This window comes from Lolium rigidum, chromosome 2 (assembly GCF_022539505.1).
Source record: "Lolium rigidum isolate FL_2022 chromosome 2, APGP_CSIRO_Lrig_0.1, whole genome shotgun sequence".
Lineage (NCBI taxonomy): Eukaryota > Viridiplantae > Streptophyta > Magnoliopsida > Poales > Poaceae > Lolium > Lolium rigidum.
Window position 1 is genome coordinate 100,927,866 of NC_061509.1, and position 13,973 is coordinate 100,941,838.

A 13,973-nucleotide genomic window follows, 5' to 3' on the forward strand; every position below is an offset into this window, starting at 1 on the left:
GGTTTAATTATTTTGCCCCGGTAAACACACTCCCTGTCTCCGGGTTCGGCGATCCCCCATGCCCGTACTCACCGGCTTTTGGCCCTTGGGTCCCATCCCTCCGTACTCGGACGGATTCCTCGCGCCTCGCCTCGTTCTCCATCTTCTCCCACCTAGGCTGCCAAAAGCGATACCCTCATGGCCCCATTTTATGATTGTACTCCTTCTTGGCCGCATTATCCTTATTTTTTCGATATTTCAAGGAACTGCTCCGATTTCTTTTGCTTCACAAATTCTGGCCAATCATGTTGCAGCTTCTCATATTGTCCTTTGAAATCCGGAGTCTTGCCCTGCTTGACAAAGTCATGGGCTAGATTTTGCTTGTATTTCCGAATGCGTTGGACATCTTAGAAAGAGCGAACTGTTTGACTAGCTTGCACCTCTCCTTGTTTTCCGCAATCTTGTTACCCTCCTCATCGTATTTGCGGTATTCCGGAGGTAGAACGAAATGTTCCATAAGCTTTTTGAAGCAATCTTTTTTTGTTCTCTTATCGACAAAAGTGAAACCAAGACGTGCCTTCTTTGGCTCATTCCACTCCTGGACGGTGATCGAGACGTTGTCTCTAACAACGGCTCCGCATTGGCTGATAAACTTGGTGGCGTTCTTGCTCGGGCTCCAGCGGCTCGCCGGTTGCTTCCTCGACAACATCGATGGTGCATGTTTCTCCTGATTTCATCGTCTTGGTTGCGCCACGCTTTGACGACGACGTACTCGATTGTTTCGACGATCCGGCCGAGGGCTAAAATAAGAAAGAGAGTCGCGCGCGTTAGTACACACATATTTATTCAAATCAGTTAGTTTGTATCACCAGAGGCTCAATGTATATATATGTATATATACCTCGGCGCCGGAGGTGGTTGCTACTTCCAATTGAAGATCGTCGTTTATCGACGTTTCTTCGGCACCATCTTGCTGACCATGCCCTTCATCTTTACCGTCAAGGTTCAGATAAGAATCGATATCATCTTCTTCTTGTCCGGTCGGCACATATAGAACATCGCCTTTTATGATGCCGAAGATATGTTCTTCAGCGTCCGGATCATAGTTGTCCATAATTGGGTCAGCTCTATCGTCCGCCATATGTCGATCCTCGAAAACATGTAGTCAAAACAAATTAATTAAGTGCGAAGGGGGGCGGTGGCGGTGGCGAAAGGGCGGTGCCAAAAGGAGGGGCCGGCGAGCCGGAAGGGGTGGGAGAGGGTGTCGCGGAAGAGCGCGTGTGTGCGCCGGGAGAGATTGGAGGGGCCGGGCGCGGCGGGCGCCGCCCTAGCTATTGCATGTGTGCGTGTGTGGCGCGCGCCCCCGGCCGGCCGCCGGCCTCCCTCTCCCCCTGTCTGTGTGGCGCCGGTGGGGAAATTATAAGTCTCAATTATTTGTTTTTTAAGTCAAATTGTAGTCTCAAATTATTTAGTTAATTTTAAGTCTTAAATTTTAAGTCTCAATTATTTGTTTTTTAAGTCAAATTGCAGTCTCAAATTATTTAGTTAATTTTAAGTCTCAAATTTTAAGTCTCAAATTTTAAGTCTCAAATTTTTAAGTATCAAATTTTAAGTCTCAAATTTTAAGTCTTCTTTTAGTTTTTTAAGTCTCAAAATTTTAAGTCTGAATTATTTAGTAAATTTTAAGTATCAATTATTTAGTTTTTTAAGTCAAATTTTAATTAGTTCCTTTTTAAGTGAAATTTTAGTACACACATATTTACAAGAAAAAAAACTAAAAAAGAAAAAAAAACGGCCGGGCGGCGCCCCCGGCCCCCTTCTCTCTGATCTCCTCTCTCTCTCTCACCGCGGGTCGCCCCCGTCCCCTTCTCTCTGGCCGGCGGATCGACGGCGGTACCGGCGGCGCGGCGCGTTAGAGTGGCGGCGGCGGCTGTCGGGCACGGCGACGGCGCGCGGCGACGACTCGAGGGCGGCGGCCCGCGGCGGTTGTGTGTTACGCGCGCGGCGGTTTTGCGCACGGCGGAGACGACAAGGGCGCGGCGACGTACAGCGTGGGCGACGACGAGGGCGCGACGACGTCCGACGATGGCGACGACGAGGGCGCGGCGACAAGGGCGGCGATGGCGCGCGGCTGCAGGGGTTTCGGCGGAGAAGACGACTGGCGCGGCCGTTCACGCGCATTAGAATTTATAGGGACAGCCCTTTAGTCGCGGTTGGGATCGCCAACCGCGACTAAAGGGGTAACTTTAGTCGCGGTTGGCGACCCCAACCGCGACTAAAGGGTTTTTCGCCGGGTTTTTAATTTCCCGCGCGCAAGGACCTTTAGTCGCGGTTGGCCACTAAAGGTCTTTTTTGAAAATACTTTTCTTTTTTGAAAATCATATAATATATATAATATATCAATAAATACAGAAAAATAAAACTAATTCAATTCAAAATGTTAAAAATACAAATAATATATCAAAAAATCAGAAAAATAAAACTAATTCAATTCAAAATGTTAAAAATACAAATAATATATCAAAAAATTCAGAAAAATAAAACTAATTCAATTCAAAATGTTAAAAATACAAATAATATATCAAAAAAATCAGAAAAATAAAACTAATTCAATTCAAATTCTTAAAAATACAAATAATATATCAAAAAAATCAGAAAAATAAAACTAATTCAATTCAAATTCTTAAAAATACAAATAATATATCCAAAAAATCAGAAAAATAAAACTAATTCAATTCAAATTCTTAAAAATACAAATAATATATCAAAAAATCAAAAAATAAAACTAATTCAATTCAAATTCTTAAAAATACAAATAATATATCAAAAAAATCAGAAAAATTCTTCCCGGCACTTTCTTCCCGCCACTTTCTTCCCGCCTCTTTCTTCCCGCCTCCTGTCTTCCCGCTCCCATTTTTCCCGCCATTTGTCACTACATATAGGTAGCCCGGCTTGGCCAGCATTATCACATCTCTACAATCTCTCATCACTCGCTCATGGCTTCCACCGCACCCACTCTAACCTACCAGCAGGTGGAGGAGCTTTGCGCCTCGAACTACCCTTGCCCACCGGGCTACCGCGTCCCCGCCGGCCGGAGCCTAAGCGCCGGCGGCGTGCCGGTCCCTCCCGTCCCTCGTGGTACCGCGCGCCGGGCGGCCATCACGAACCACTACTACCTCGACCTCACGCCGGAGCAGCGGATGAATCCCGCCGGCATCCCGATAACCAACATACTTGGGACGCCTTCTTCATCAATCGGCGTGAGAGGGCGCTCGCCGTGTATGAGGAGGACGGTCCGCCTCCCGAAAACTTCCACGAGGCCGGCCGTCGGCTATGGTGGTACGGCCGGACTCCGCGAGCGTCATGGACTACATCACGGCCGGCGATATATCCCCCGCCTGCGCTACCCCCGGTTCGAGCCACGAGCGCCGCCCGACGACGCCGACGACAAGCAGGCGACGACGACGCCGGCAACTTAGAAGGCGACGACTACCAAGTACAACGGCGGCGGCTATGAAGACTACGAGTATGCATATTATACGCCTAGGCAGGAGTATGACTAAATCACTCCAAATTTCATGTATGCAGGAGTATGACTTAGTCACTCCAAATTTCCTGTATGCAGGAGTATGACTTAGTCAGTCCAAATTTCATGTATGCAGGAGTATGACTTGGTCACTCCAAATTTCCTGTATGCGGAGTCCGATCGAATCACTCCAAATTTCATGTATCATCGGTGCTATCTCGAGTCAATTGAATCATTCGAAAATGGACACCAAACACATCACGGGTAATATAATTCACATGATCCATTCAACAAAGTTTGGTACAATAAATTATTACACATCATTTCTTTCCTTGTGTCCCCGCTTGCTTACGATTGTGCCGTATCCATGGAGCATCCTCATCATTTAACTTAATGCTTGGGTCGGTGTTCACTTTGAAGGTCGGAATTTCAGCAAACATATTATAATCTTCTCGACATGTCTCGTCTTGTCCTCCACTCCCACGATGTTTCTTTTCCCCGAAAGAACAATGTGGCGCTTTGGATCATCGCATGATGTACTGATCGTTTTCTTATCTTTCCGTTTCCTCGGTTTGCTACTCATGTCCTTCACATAGAAAACCTGAGCGACATCTTTCGCTAGGACGAATGGTTCGTCAAGGTAACCAAGATTGTTGAAATCCACCATTGTCATTCCGTATTGCTGGTCCACCTTTACCCCACCTCCTGTTAGCTTGAACCATTTGGACCGGAACAAAGGGACCCTAAAGGAGGGTCCATAGTCAAGTTCCCATATCTCCTCTATGTAACCATAATATGTGACCTTTTGCCCATTCTCGGTTGCTGCATCAAAGCGGACACCACTGTTTTGGTTGGTGCTCTTTTTATCTTGGGCGATCGTGTAAAATGTATTCCCATTTATCTCGTACCCTTGGAAAGTAGTTATAGTCGAAGATGGTGTCTTGGCCAACATGTACAGCTGATCTACAACATGTTCGTCATTCATTAAATGTTTTCTCAACCAACTGCCGAAAGTCTCCATGTGGGCCTTCCTAATCTACGATTCGAGCTTCCTGGGGTTGTCCGAGCGTAAAATATTCTTGTGTTTCTCAAAGTACGGAGCCACCAAGCTGGAATTGGTCGGAACCGTGTGGTGTGCTTCGGTCGAGAGAATGGCCGTCCATACATATCGTTGATTTCCTTCCGATCGTGCCTTTTCCACTTAGTCTCCCCTCGTCCCGCGATCGAGGAAGACCAATCGGCTTAAGGTCAGGAACAAAGTCAACACAAAACTCAATTACCTCCTCATTTCCATAGCCCTTGGCGATGCTTCCTTCTGAAGGGGAACATATTTCTTTAATATTCCCATGAACCTCTCGAAGGGGAACATATTGTGTAGAAATACAGGACCGAGAATGGAAATCTCATCGACTAGGTGAACCAGGAGGTGCGTCATAATATTGAAGAAGGATGGCGGGAACACCAACTCGAAACCGACAAGACATTGGATCATATCGTTCATGTAACCGTGGTAGAACTTCTGGATTGATTACCTTCGAGAGATTGCATTGAGGAATGCACATAGCTTCACAATGGCTACTCGAACATTTTCCGCAGGAGCCCTCAAAGCAATCGGAAGCAATTGCGTCATAATCACGTGGCAGTCGTGAGACTTCGGGTTTTGGAACTTTTTCTCCGCCATGTTTATTATTCCCTTTATATTGGACAAGAATCCAGACGGGACCTTCATACTTGCTCGGGCATTCAAAAAAGATGACCTTCTCTTCTTTGGTCGGAGCGTAGCCGGCACGATCTTGAAACCGTTCCGGATGCCGGTCATCGGGGTCTTTCAAACTTTGCTGAGTCCTCGCCGTGCTTCCTTTGTATCATTTGACTTCCCATACACGCCCAAGAAGCTTAGGAGGTTCACGCAAATATTCTTCGTAACGTGCATCACGTCGATTGCAGAGCGGACTTCTAGGACTTTCCAATATTCTAGCTCCCAGAATATAGATTTCTTTTTCCACATGGCTGCGTGCCCGTCAGCTCCTTCGGAACCGATTGTCCGCCAGGACCCTTTCCAAAGATGACTTTCAAATCCTTGACCATATCAAATACCTCAGCACCGAGTGTGTTCCGCGAGGCTTCGGCCGGTGATCTGCCTTGCCGTTGTAATGCTTGCCTTTCTTTCTTACTCGGATGACCTTTCGGAAGAAATCGACGATGCCCAAGGTACACGTTCTTCTTACAATTTGGCAAATGTACACTTTCGGTCTCATGTAAGCAGTGCGTGCATGCATTGTATTCCTTATTTGACGGTCCCGAAAGGTTACTAAGAGCAGGCCAATCGTTGATGGTTACGAAAAGCAACGCTCGTAGGTCAAATTCCTCTTCTTTGTGCTCATCCCACACACGGACACCAGGTCTGCCCCACAGCTGTAAAAGTTCATCAACTAATGGCCTTAGGTACACATCGATGTCGTTGCCGGGTTGCTTCGGACCTTGGATGAGCACCGGCATCATAATGAACTTCCGCTTCATGCACAACAAAGGAGGAAGGTTGTAGATGCATAGAGTCACGGGCCAGGTGCTATGGCTGGAGCTCCGCTCGCCAAAAGGATTCATGCCATCCGTACTTAGACCAAATCTTATGTTCCTTGCGTCAGCTGCAAAATCTTTGAACTCTCTGTCGATCTTTCTCCATTGCGTTCCATCTGCGGGGTGTCTCAACTCCCCGTCCGACTTACGGTCCTCTTTGTGCCATCGAAACAACTTGGCATGCTCTTTGTTCCTGAACAGACGTTTCAACCGTGGTATTATAGGAGCATACCACATCACCTTGGCGGGAACCCTCTTCCCGGGTTTCGGCCCTCAACATCGTCACCGGGGTCATCGCCTCCGATCTTATAACGCAATGCGGTGCATACCGGACATTCATTCAAATTCTCGTATTCACCGCGGTAGAGGATGCGGTCGTTGATGCATGCATGTATCTTCGGAACCTCTAAACCTAGAGGGCGAGACAACCTTCTTTGCTTACGTACGTCTTGGCGGGCAACTCGTTATTCTTTGGAAACATATTCTTCAACATTTTCAGCAAGTTTTCAAATGCCGAGTCAGCTACACCTGCCTGTGCCTTCCATTTCAGCAAATCCGAGTGTGCAGCCCAGCTTTTTCGGACCATCATCGCATCCGAGGTACGGCGCCTTCCTGTGATCCTCTAACATGCGATCCAAATTCTCCCTCTCCTTTCAGTTTCGCAGCGTCTTCGTGCATCAGCAATGGTCCGACCAAGATCATCAACGGGATCATCACGTGCCTCTTCTTCACCTTCCCCTTCACCTTCCCCTTCACCTTCAGCATCCTCCATGAAAGTATCACCGAAATGAGCAAGATAGCTTTCATCGATGAAATCATCCCCTTCTTCATCTTCTTCCATTATAACCCCTCTTTCTCCATGCTTGGTCCAACAATTATAGCTTGGCATGAAACCGTGCCGAAGCAGGTGCATGTAAACATCTCTTGAGGAAGAGTAACCCTTCTGATTCTTACGGTTAACACATGGACGAGATAACAAAACCCCCGCTTGTTCGCATTAGCCACTACGAGGAAATCTTTCAAACCCGTACTGAACTTGCCGGAGAGTCGGTTACCGTACATCCATTGCCGATTCATCTGCATTATTATAATATAAAATATATAATTAACCATCATGCATTTGTTAAACTAACTAGCTACAAACAATATAAATTAAACAATGAACTACACACATGCATATTTTATCAATGACACATCAAAGGTTCAAGTTGCTAACCGCGATCGAGGAGGAAAAAATAAATGAGAAAGCTCAAGTGTGGCTCCAACACTTCATATCATGTTTGTTTCATGCTCTTGGGGCATTTCATCAAACACCTTATGTGCATAAGAGGAACCAAAAGCAAACCTAACACTCACTTGTGAAGTTTGTGAAGAGAATGGCTCCAAATGGCTAAGTGTTGGCTGCTGGATGGGTATATATAGGGGAGGGGCTTTAGTCCCGGTTGGCCTGGCCAACCGCGACTAAAGCCCCCCACGTGCACCAGCTGGCCACCGTGCGCCCTGGGCCCAGGCCTTTGGTCGCGGTTCGCCACCCGAACCGCGACTAAATGTCCCATTAGTCGCGGTTCCTTTAGCTTCGCGACTTATGGTGCTGGACGGAAGCCTGTTTTTCTACCAGTGAAGCAACGGTATGGCATTGACTATGAAGATACTTTTAGTCCTGTTGTTAAAGCTGCTGCCATTAGACTTGTGTTAGCAATCTCAGTTTCAAGGGGATGGAGTCTACGACAGTTGGACGTCAAGAACGCGTTTTTACATGGTGTTCTGGAAGAAGAGGTTTATATGAAACAACCACCTGGTTTTGAAAATCCTCACGCTCCGCATCATATATGCAAACTTGACAAAGCTCTTTATGGTCTGAAACAAGCCCCTCGTGCCTGGTATTCTCGTCTTAGCTCCAAATTAAATGAGCTTGGCTTTATGCCTTCCAAGGCAGATACTTCACTATTTCTCTATAACAAGTCAGGTATCACTATATTTGTGCTGATCTATGTGGATGATATTATTGTGACAAGTTCTTCAGATCAGGCTATCTCAGCTTTGCTTAAGGATTTGAATGAAAACTTTGCACTCAAGGACTTAGGTGACTTGCACTTCTTTTTGGGCATTGAAGTGAAGAAATATTCACGTGGATTAGTTCTAAGTCAAGAAAAATATGCTGCTGATCTACTTAGAAGAGTTGGTATGAGTAAATGCACAACATGTCCTACACCATTGTCTACCAGTGAAAGTCTATCCTTGACCGATGGGACTCCTCTAGGGCCTGAAGATAGTACTGAGTATAGAAGCATAGTTGGTGCACTACAATACTTGACATTGACACAGCCTGATTTATGCTTCTCAGTAAATAAAATATGTCAATATCTTCATGCACCCACAACCACTCATTGGACGGCTGCAAAGAGGATACTACGTTATGTCAAAGGTACCTTGAAGGTTGGTCTCACATTTCAGAAGTCATCATCTACTCTTCTTAGTGCTTTTTCAGATGCAGACTGGGCAGGTTGTCTTGATGATAGACGCTCTACGGGAGGATTTGCTGTCTTCTTTGGTCCCAACTTAATTTCTTGGAGTGCCAGAAAACAAGCCACATTATCTCGCTCTAGCACTGAAGCAGAATATAAGGCAGTTGCCAATGCAACAGCTGAGTTGATTTGGGTTGAAGCTTTGATTAGAGAACTTGGAGTCACTCTTAAAGAAAGACCATCTCTCTGGTGTGATAATCTTGGTGCTACGTATTTATCAGTAAATCCTGTGTTCCATGCTCGTACTAAGCACATTGAAGTTGACTATCACTTTGTTAGAGAAAGAGTTGCAGACAAGTTGCTTGACATCAAGTTCATCTCCAATAAAGATCAGGTCGCAGATGGTTTTACAAAGGTCTTACCTGTAAAAAAAATTAAATGAGTTTAAGCGTAATCTAAACCTCTCAGAAGGTTAGATTAAGGGGGGCTGTTAGAGTTGTAATATGTTTCCTATACGTATTAGTTATCCGTGTTACTGTATGCCACAGTGAGGGTTTTTCTCACCTAATATAAACACGTAACCGAGGCCCGATTAGGCCATCGTTCCACCAAAAAACTAATAAGAACCTGTATAGAGATTTTCAATGTATTTGAGCATCTCTCGTCCAATCGTCCGTGTCACGGTTGGTAACTCGCTTCGTCATATGTGCAGAGAATGATTCACTCCGGTCGCCGGGCAGCAGAACAATGATGCCGGCGGAAGGGGCAACGGCTATGATGCCAAGACGTCCGGCACAAGTATTCCCTGGGATGTCAGGCACGTTGCCAAAGCGAAGTCATGTGTCGGTTCCCTGAACTACGTGTCCGCGACACCACCACCTTTGCTTTACCATCCTCATCATTCCACGCGCATCCACAGTCCCACAGATATCGCGACGTGCGTGCATCACCACTTCGAAAATTTGTTCGTGTACATGCATCTTCCAATCCAACAAGTCGTCTCTCCCTAGTCCCCACTATAATAATGTTACCTGACCACCTGGAACGTTTCGAGCTACGCACTATATATGTCCCATCCATTTCTCAAGCTCTGAAGAACACGAAGAGGAAGACCATTGATTCTACAGGTGAAAGAGGTCATTGATCGATCACCCAGCTCAAAAAGATGGGGAAGCCTGGAGCGTTGATTCCGGTGCTAGCTCTTCTTGCCTGCTTGGCTTTTGGGCTTGTGTCCGGCGGCAACTTCAACGACGATTGCGAAGCGACCTGGGAGCCCCAGAACTGCTGGGTTTACGATGCTGGCAATAGCCTCTCCCTCGCCCTCGTCAGCAACTCCTCAGGTCAGTCGATCTTAAATGAAATCTCCTCCTTGTACCAATGCAAGCGCTTTGGTTTGTCGATTGATGAGACCGATCTCATTCCATTTCCATGATTGTATTTTCGTGACTGTCAGGCTCGATGATCCGGTCCAAGAGGCAGTTCATCTACGGGACCGTCTCCACATGGATCCAGCTCGTCAAGGGCAACTCTGCCGGCACCGTCACAACATATTACGTAAGAACCTTCTTCGTTTTCTGTTTCACATGTATTGCTCAAGGATTGAATTAAGCTAGAGATGACCAACATTCATTGACATTTCTCCGATGATCGATGGATCAACTGTAGCTATCGTCGGTGGGAGACAACCATGACGAGATCGACTTCGAGTTCCTGGGGAATGAGACCGGGCAGCCCTACACCCTGCACACCAACGTCTACGCCGACGGCGTTGGCAACAAGGAGATGCAGTTCGTGCCCTGGTTTGACCCCACCGACGGCTACCACAAGTACACCATCTCCTGGACGCCCTGCATGATCGTCTGGTACGTCGACGACCTACCCATCAGGGTATTCCGCAACTACCGCGAGAGCAACGGCGTGGCCTTCCCGACGAGCCGCCCCATGTACGCCTACTCCAGCATCTGGTCCGCCGACGACTGGGCCACGCAGGGCGGCCGCGTCAAGACCGACTGGACCCACTCCCCCTTCGTCGCCAACTACCACGGCATCGACCTCGACATCTGCGAGTGCTACGGCGGCGACTGCATCTACGGCTGCGCCGGCGCCTACGGCCAGCCCTACTGCGGCGGGCTCACCGACGAGCAGCGCTGGAAGATGCAGTGGGTACAGGAGAAATACAGGATCTACGACTACTGCGTGGACTACAAGGACGGCAAGGTGCCCGGCGTCGAGTGCAGCCTGCCCCAGTACTGAATCAACACCCACGGCTGGCATTCGTGCTCGCCGCTCATGCATGTTGATTATATTTCCCAATGTTTGTCCATAGACTATTTTTGGAGTTCTCTTTTCGATTCTATCTATATTTAAACGTTTGTTCTTTTGTTTGTAAGGGGTCATATATATTTTTCTTGAATCAATATAAGAGCTTGGAGCTCCTTTTCTTTTCGAATATATATTCTACAGCAACATATTTTGGAGCTCTTTTTTATGAGTATATTCTACAGCACCACATCTTGTCGTTCAACAAATGGAACACTTACTAGTGACAAGAAAATTACAATCTCGAACATAAGGACGTGATATGAAAATGGTGATTCTAAATTTCCTCAAGCAACCATCAATCTTCTATGCAAAAGTTGATCTCCGCCACTGACAAATAAAGCTCCGCTTCTACTTTTCCTCTTGTATCGTATTGCTGCATAAGACTTCAAAATTTAGAGCATGTCTAACAGATCCCCTAAATTTCTACCCCGTATAACTCGAGTACAGGTCCTGTATTCGATTTTGACCGGCCGAAAACTCGTCCGAGCTAGCAGACCCCTTATGTCTAAACTGTAAAAGGGAATATTCCTAAAATATGCTAAATTAGATTTTTTCCCCTTCTTCCTCCTCTCCTTCCTCCTCCTCTAGCCCAGCCCCTGCCCCGTCCCTGCCCCGGCCGCCCCCAGCCGCCGCGCCTGCCCGTCGGCCGCCGCCGCCGGCCCAAGGCCGCCCGCCCCCGCCCGCCACGGACGAGCGTGAGCTCGAGCCGCCGCCCGCCACGGCCGCGTGCGAGCCACGGCCGGCCACGCCCGCTCCGGCTGCGCCCTCTCCCGCTCCGGCCGCCGCCGCCCTGGCCGCGCCCGCTCCGGCCTCCGCCGCCCCTGGCCGCGCCCGCTCCGGCCGCCCCCACGCCGGCCGCGCCCGCTCCCGCTCCGGCCACGCGCTGCCATGCCGCGCTGCCGCCGCCCCAGTCTCGCGCGCCACCGTTCTTAGCCCCCGTGCCGCCACCCTCGGCCGCAACTCGCTGGAATTTGGCCGGATTCCGGCGCGGTCATGCGCAGGAGCAGTTGCTATCTGCTGAAATTTCAGCCCGCCACGGGTGAGGGGTTGGCCTTGTATTCCCCCTCCCACCCCGCACAAGTAGGGGGTGAGAAGCCGCCCCGTAGCCAAAACTGTAAAAATTCGAGACAAAGGGCTGATTTACGGGGTTTGCTAGACGGCCGGGTAGAGCTCTACCCCGTATATCGACGGTTATTTTACGGGGTTGGGCCTTTTAAGGGGTCTGTTAGACATGCTCTTAGTATGGAGGAACTATTGTAGATTCAAGTAAGCAACAAAGCTAACATAAACTTACTTCGGATGTAGTTTGCATATTTTGTTGTGTCTGTTATGACCTGGAATATTGCAAGCGCCGCACACCTGCCGGCTTGGTCGCTTGTCTTTTCCTACATCGTCACACTTGCCATTTTTGCGGGTGAAGTGATTCATAGTCACATTCTTTCTCATCCCAGCTTCTCCCGATGATAATATATCAGCACTCTGGAGACTCCTAATCTTTCTATGAAACCGAAAAAACGGGACTTCGTCCGGCCTAGCCAAGACATGGTTGTGATTGTCGTTAAAACCTTTTACAATCCAGACTCCACGGGATATATCACGCTTCACCGTGAGACGCGCTTTGTAGTTGCAGCGAGTCTCGCGTCTTGGCCTATGGCTGCGTCCTTCCATGGTTAAGGACTTCTCCAGACGTTTCACTTCACTCGAACGGACATATCGCCTTAATCGTATTTCTGCCGAAGACCCTTCCCTCGCTTCACCTTCCTATTTCTAATGCTGAAGCCATGCTCTCTCGCATAGCTATTGTACCACACGAAAGATGCCGTTTCGCGCCGCTACCTTCTTAAAGGCATCGTCGTCGCAGTCTGCGGTCTCTCACTTGTGCTGCTCCGGGGGAAACCCTAGGTCCGGGTCTCCCGGATCGGACGATGGCGGCGCGCCCTGCGTCGTTCTACCTCCTGGAGCATCGGTTTTGGAGCAGCTGCTGGATGTTGGCGGTTCTCGGTGGAGTGGTGTTCATCTACCACATTGTTGGCGCTGTGTCTCAGCGGCATGGTGCTGCAGGGTATCAACGACAGATGCGGGATGATGTATAGGTGCAGGATGGTGGAGCCGTCTGGCGTCATGGTGGCATCGACGGTAGGTCTTGCAAGGTTAATGCGATGATCTCTCTTGAAGATGGAGTCGAGGAAGACGGCGGGAGCAGCTCCTGTGGCGTGGGCGTTGGCGTACGCTGAGAGTCTGCTTGACTGGATGTGCTTCTCACCTGCTATTGGGCGGTTTGGGAAGGCATTTAGTTTTGGTTGATGTGAGTTGGTGTATTGTCACCCTCTTCATCCCACTGTAGGTATAGTTAGGTTGCTTCGAGATTGGTCTTTTGTATTGTTTCTTGTAAGGTTCGTGAATAATCTAATAAAAAAAGCCGTGTGCATTCTTTGGATGCAGAAGCTGGGTGCCCCCATTTCGAAAAAAAAAATGCCATGCCCATTATTCTCAAGTACCTATCCAGTGATTGTTGCTTATCTTCATTACTCTTAACGTCATGTTCATACTCATAGTGAGCACCGGATATCACCTACACCAGTAATAAAAAAAAATATAAGTTGCCATTTCAATGATTACATTCATTATTTATCATACTTAAATAATCTAGTCCCTTCGTTCCATGAAATATGTCTTAATTTTGTCTAAGTTTACATGTATCTAGATATGTCTTAATTTGTCTAAATTGATCTTGATATGTCTAAATTTTGATATATCTAGATATGTCTTAATTTGTCTAAATTTGAATGTATCTAGACACTAGATACATCGAAATTTATAAAAAGTTAAGACACTTTTCATAGAATGGAGGGAGTACATACTTCACTCCTATTTTCCAAATACAATTTCTTTCGATGCAATACTTCTAGGCTATCTTGAGCATGCCCAACTTCCATATCTGAATAACCTTGATATATACTCATGATCATTGTGAGCACCGGCTACCACCTACACTAAAAACAAAGAATGTAAGATTTACTTTTATTATTTGCATTTATTGGTTGCCATGCAACAAATAATCAACTTCATTCATTTTCTCCGAGTACGCTGACTCGTGACCATTG

At 47.5% G+C, this 13,973-nt stretch overlaps 1 protein-coding gene across 1 annotated transcript; it reads left to right on the forward strand.

Moving 5' to 3' along the window:
• Positions 1-9,652: 9,652 nt before the first annotated feature.
• On the forward strand, positions 9,653-11,000 carry LOC124687006 (xyloglucan endotransglucosylase protein 7-like). Its single transcript, XM_047220862.1, has 3 exons — positions 9,653-9,887; positions 10,001-10,101; positions 10,213-11,000. Exons 1-3 carry the CDS (start codon positions 9,713-9,715, stop codon positions 10,798-10,800), a joined length of 864 nt encoding a protein of 287 aa, XP_047076818.1. The 5' UTR covers positions 9,653-9,712; the 3' UTR covers positions 10,801-11,000.
• Positions 11,001-13,973: the final 2,973 nt, after the last annotated feature.

Bases quoted from the DNA above. Each gene is read 5' to 3' on its own strand.
- LOC124687006 (XM_047220862.1), top strand. From the start codon at position 9,713: ATGGGGAAGCCTGGAGCGTTGATTCCGGTGCTAGCTCTTCTTGCCTGC. The intron at 9,888-10,000 runs GTCAGTCGATCT...CGTGACTGTCAG, and splicing joins CCTCGTCAGCAACTCCTCAG to GCTCGATGATCCGGTCCAAG. The intron at 10,102-10,212 runs GTAAGAACCTTC...GATCAACTGTAG, and splicing joins GCACCGTCACAACATATTAC to CTATCGTCGGTGGGAGACAA.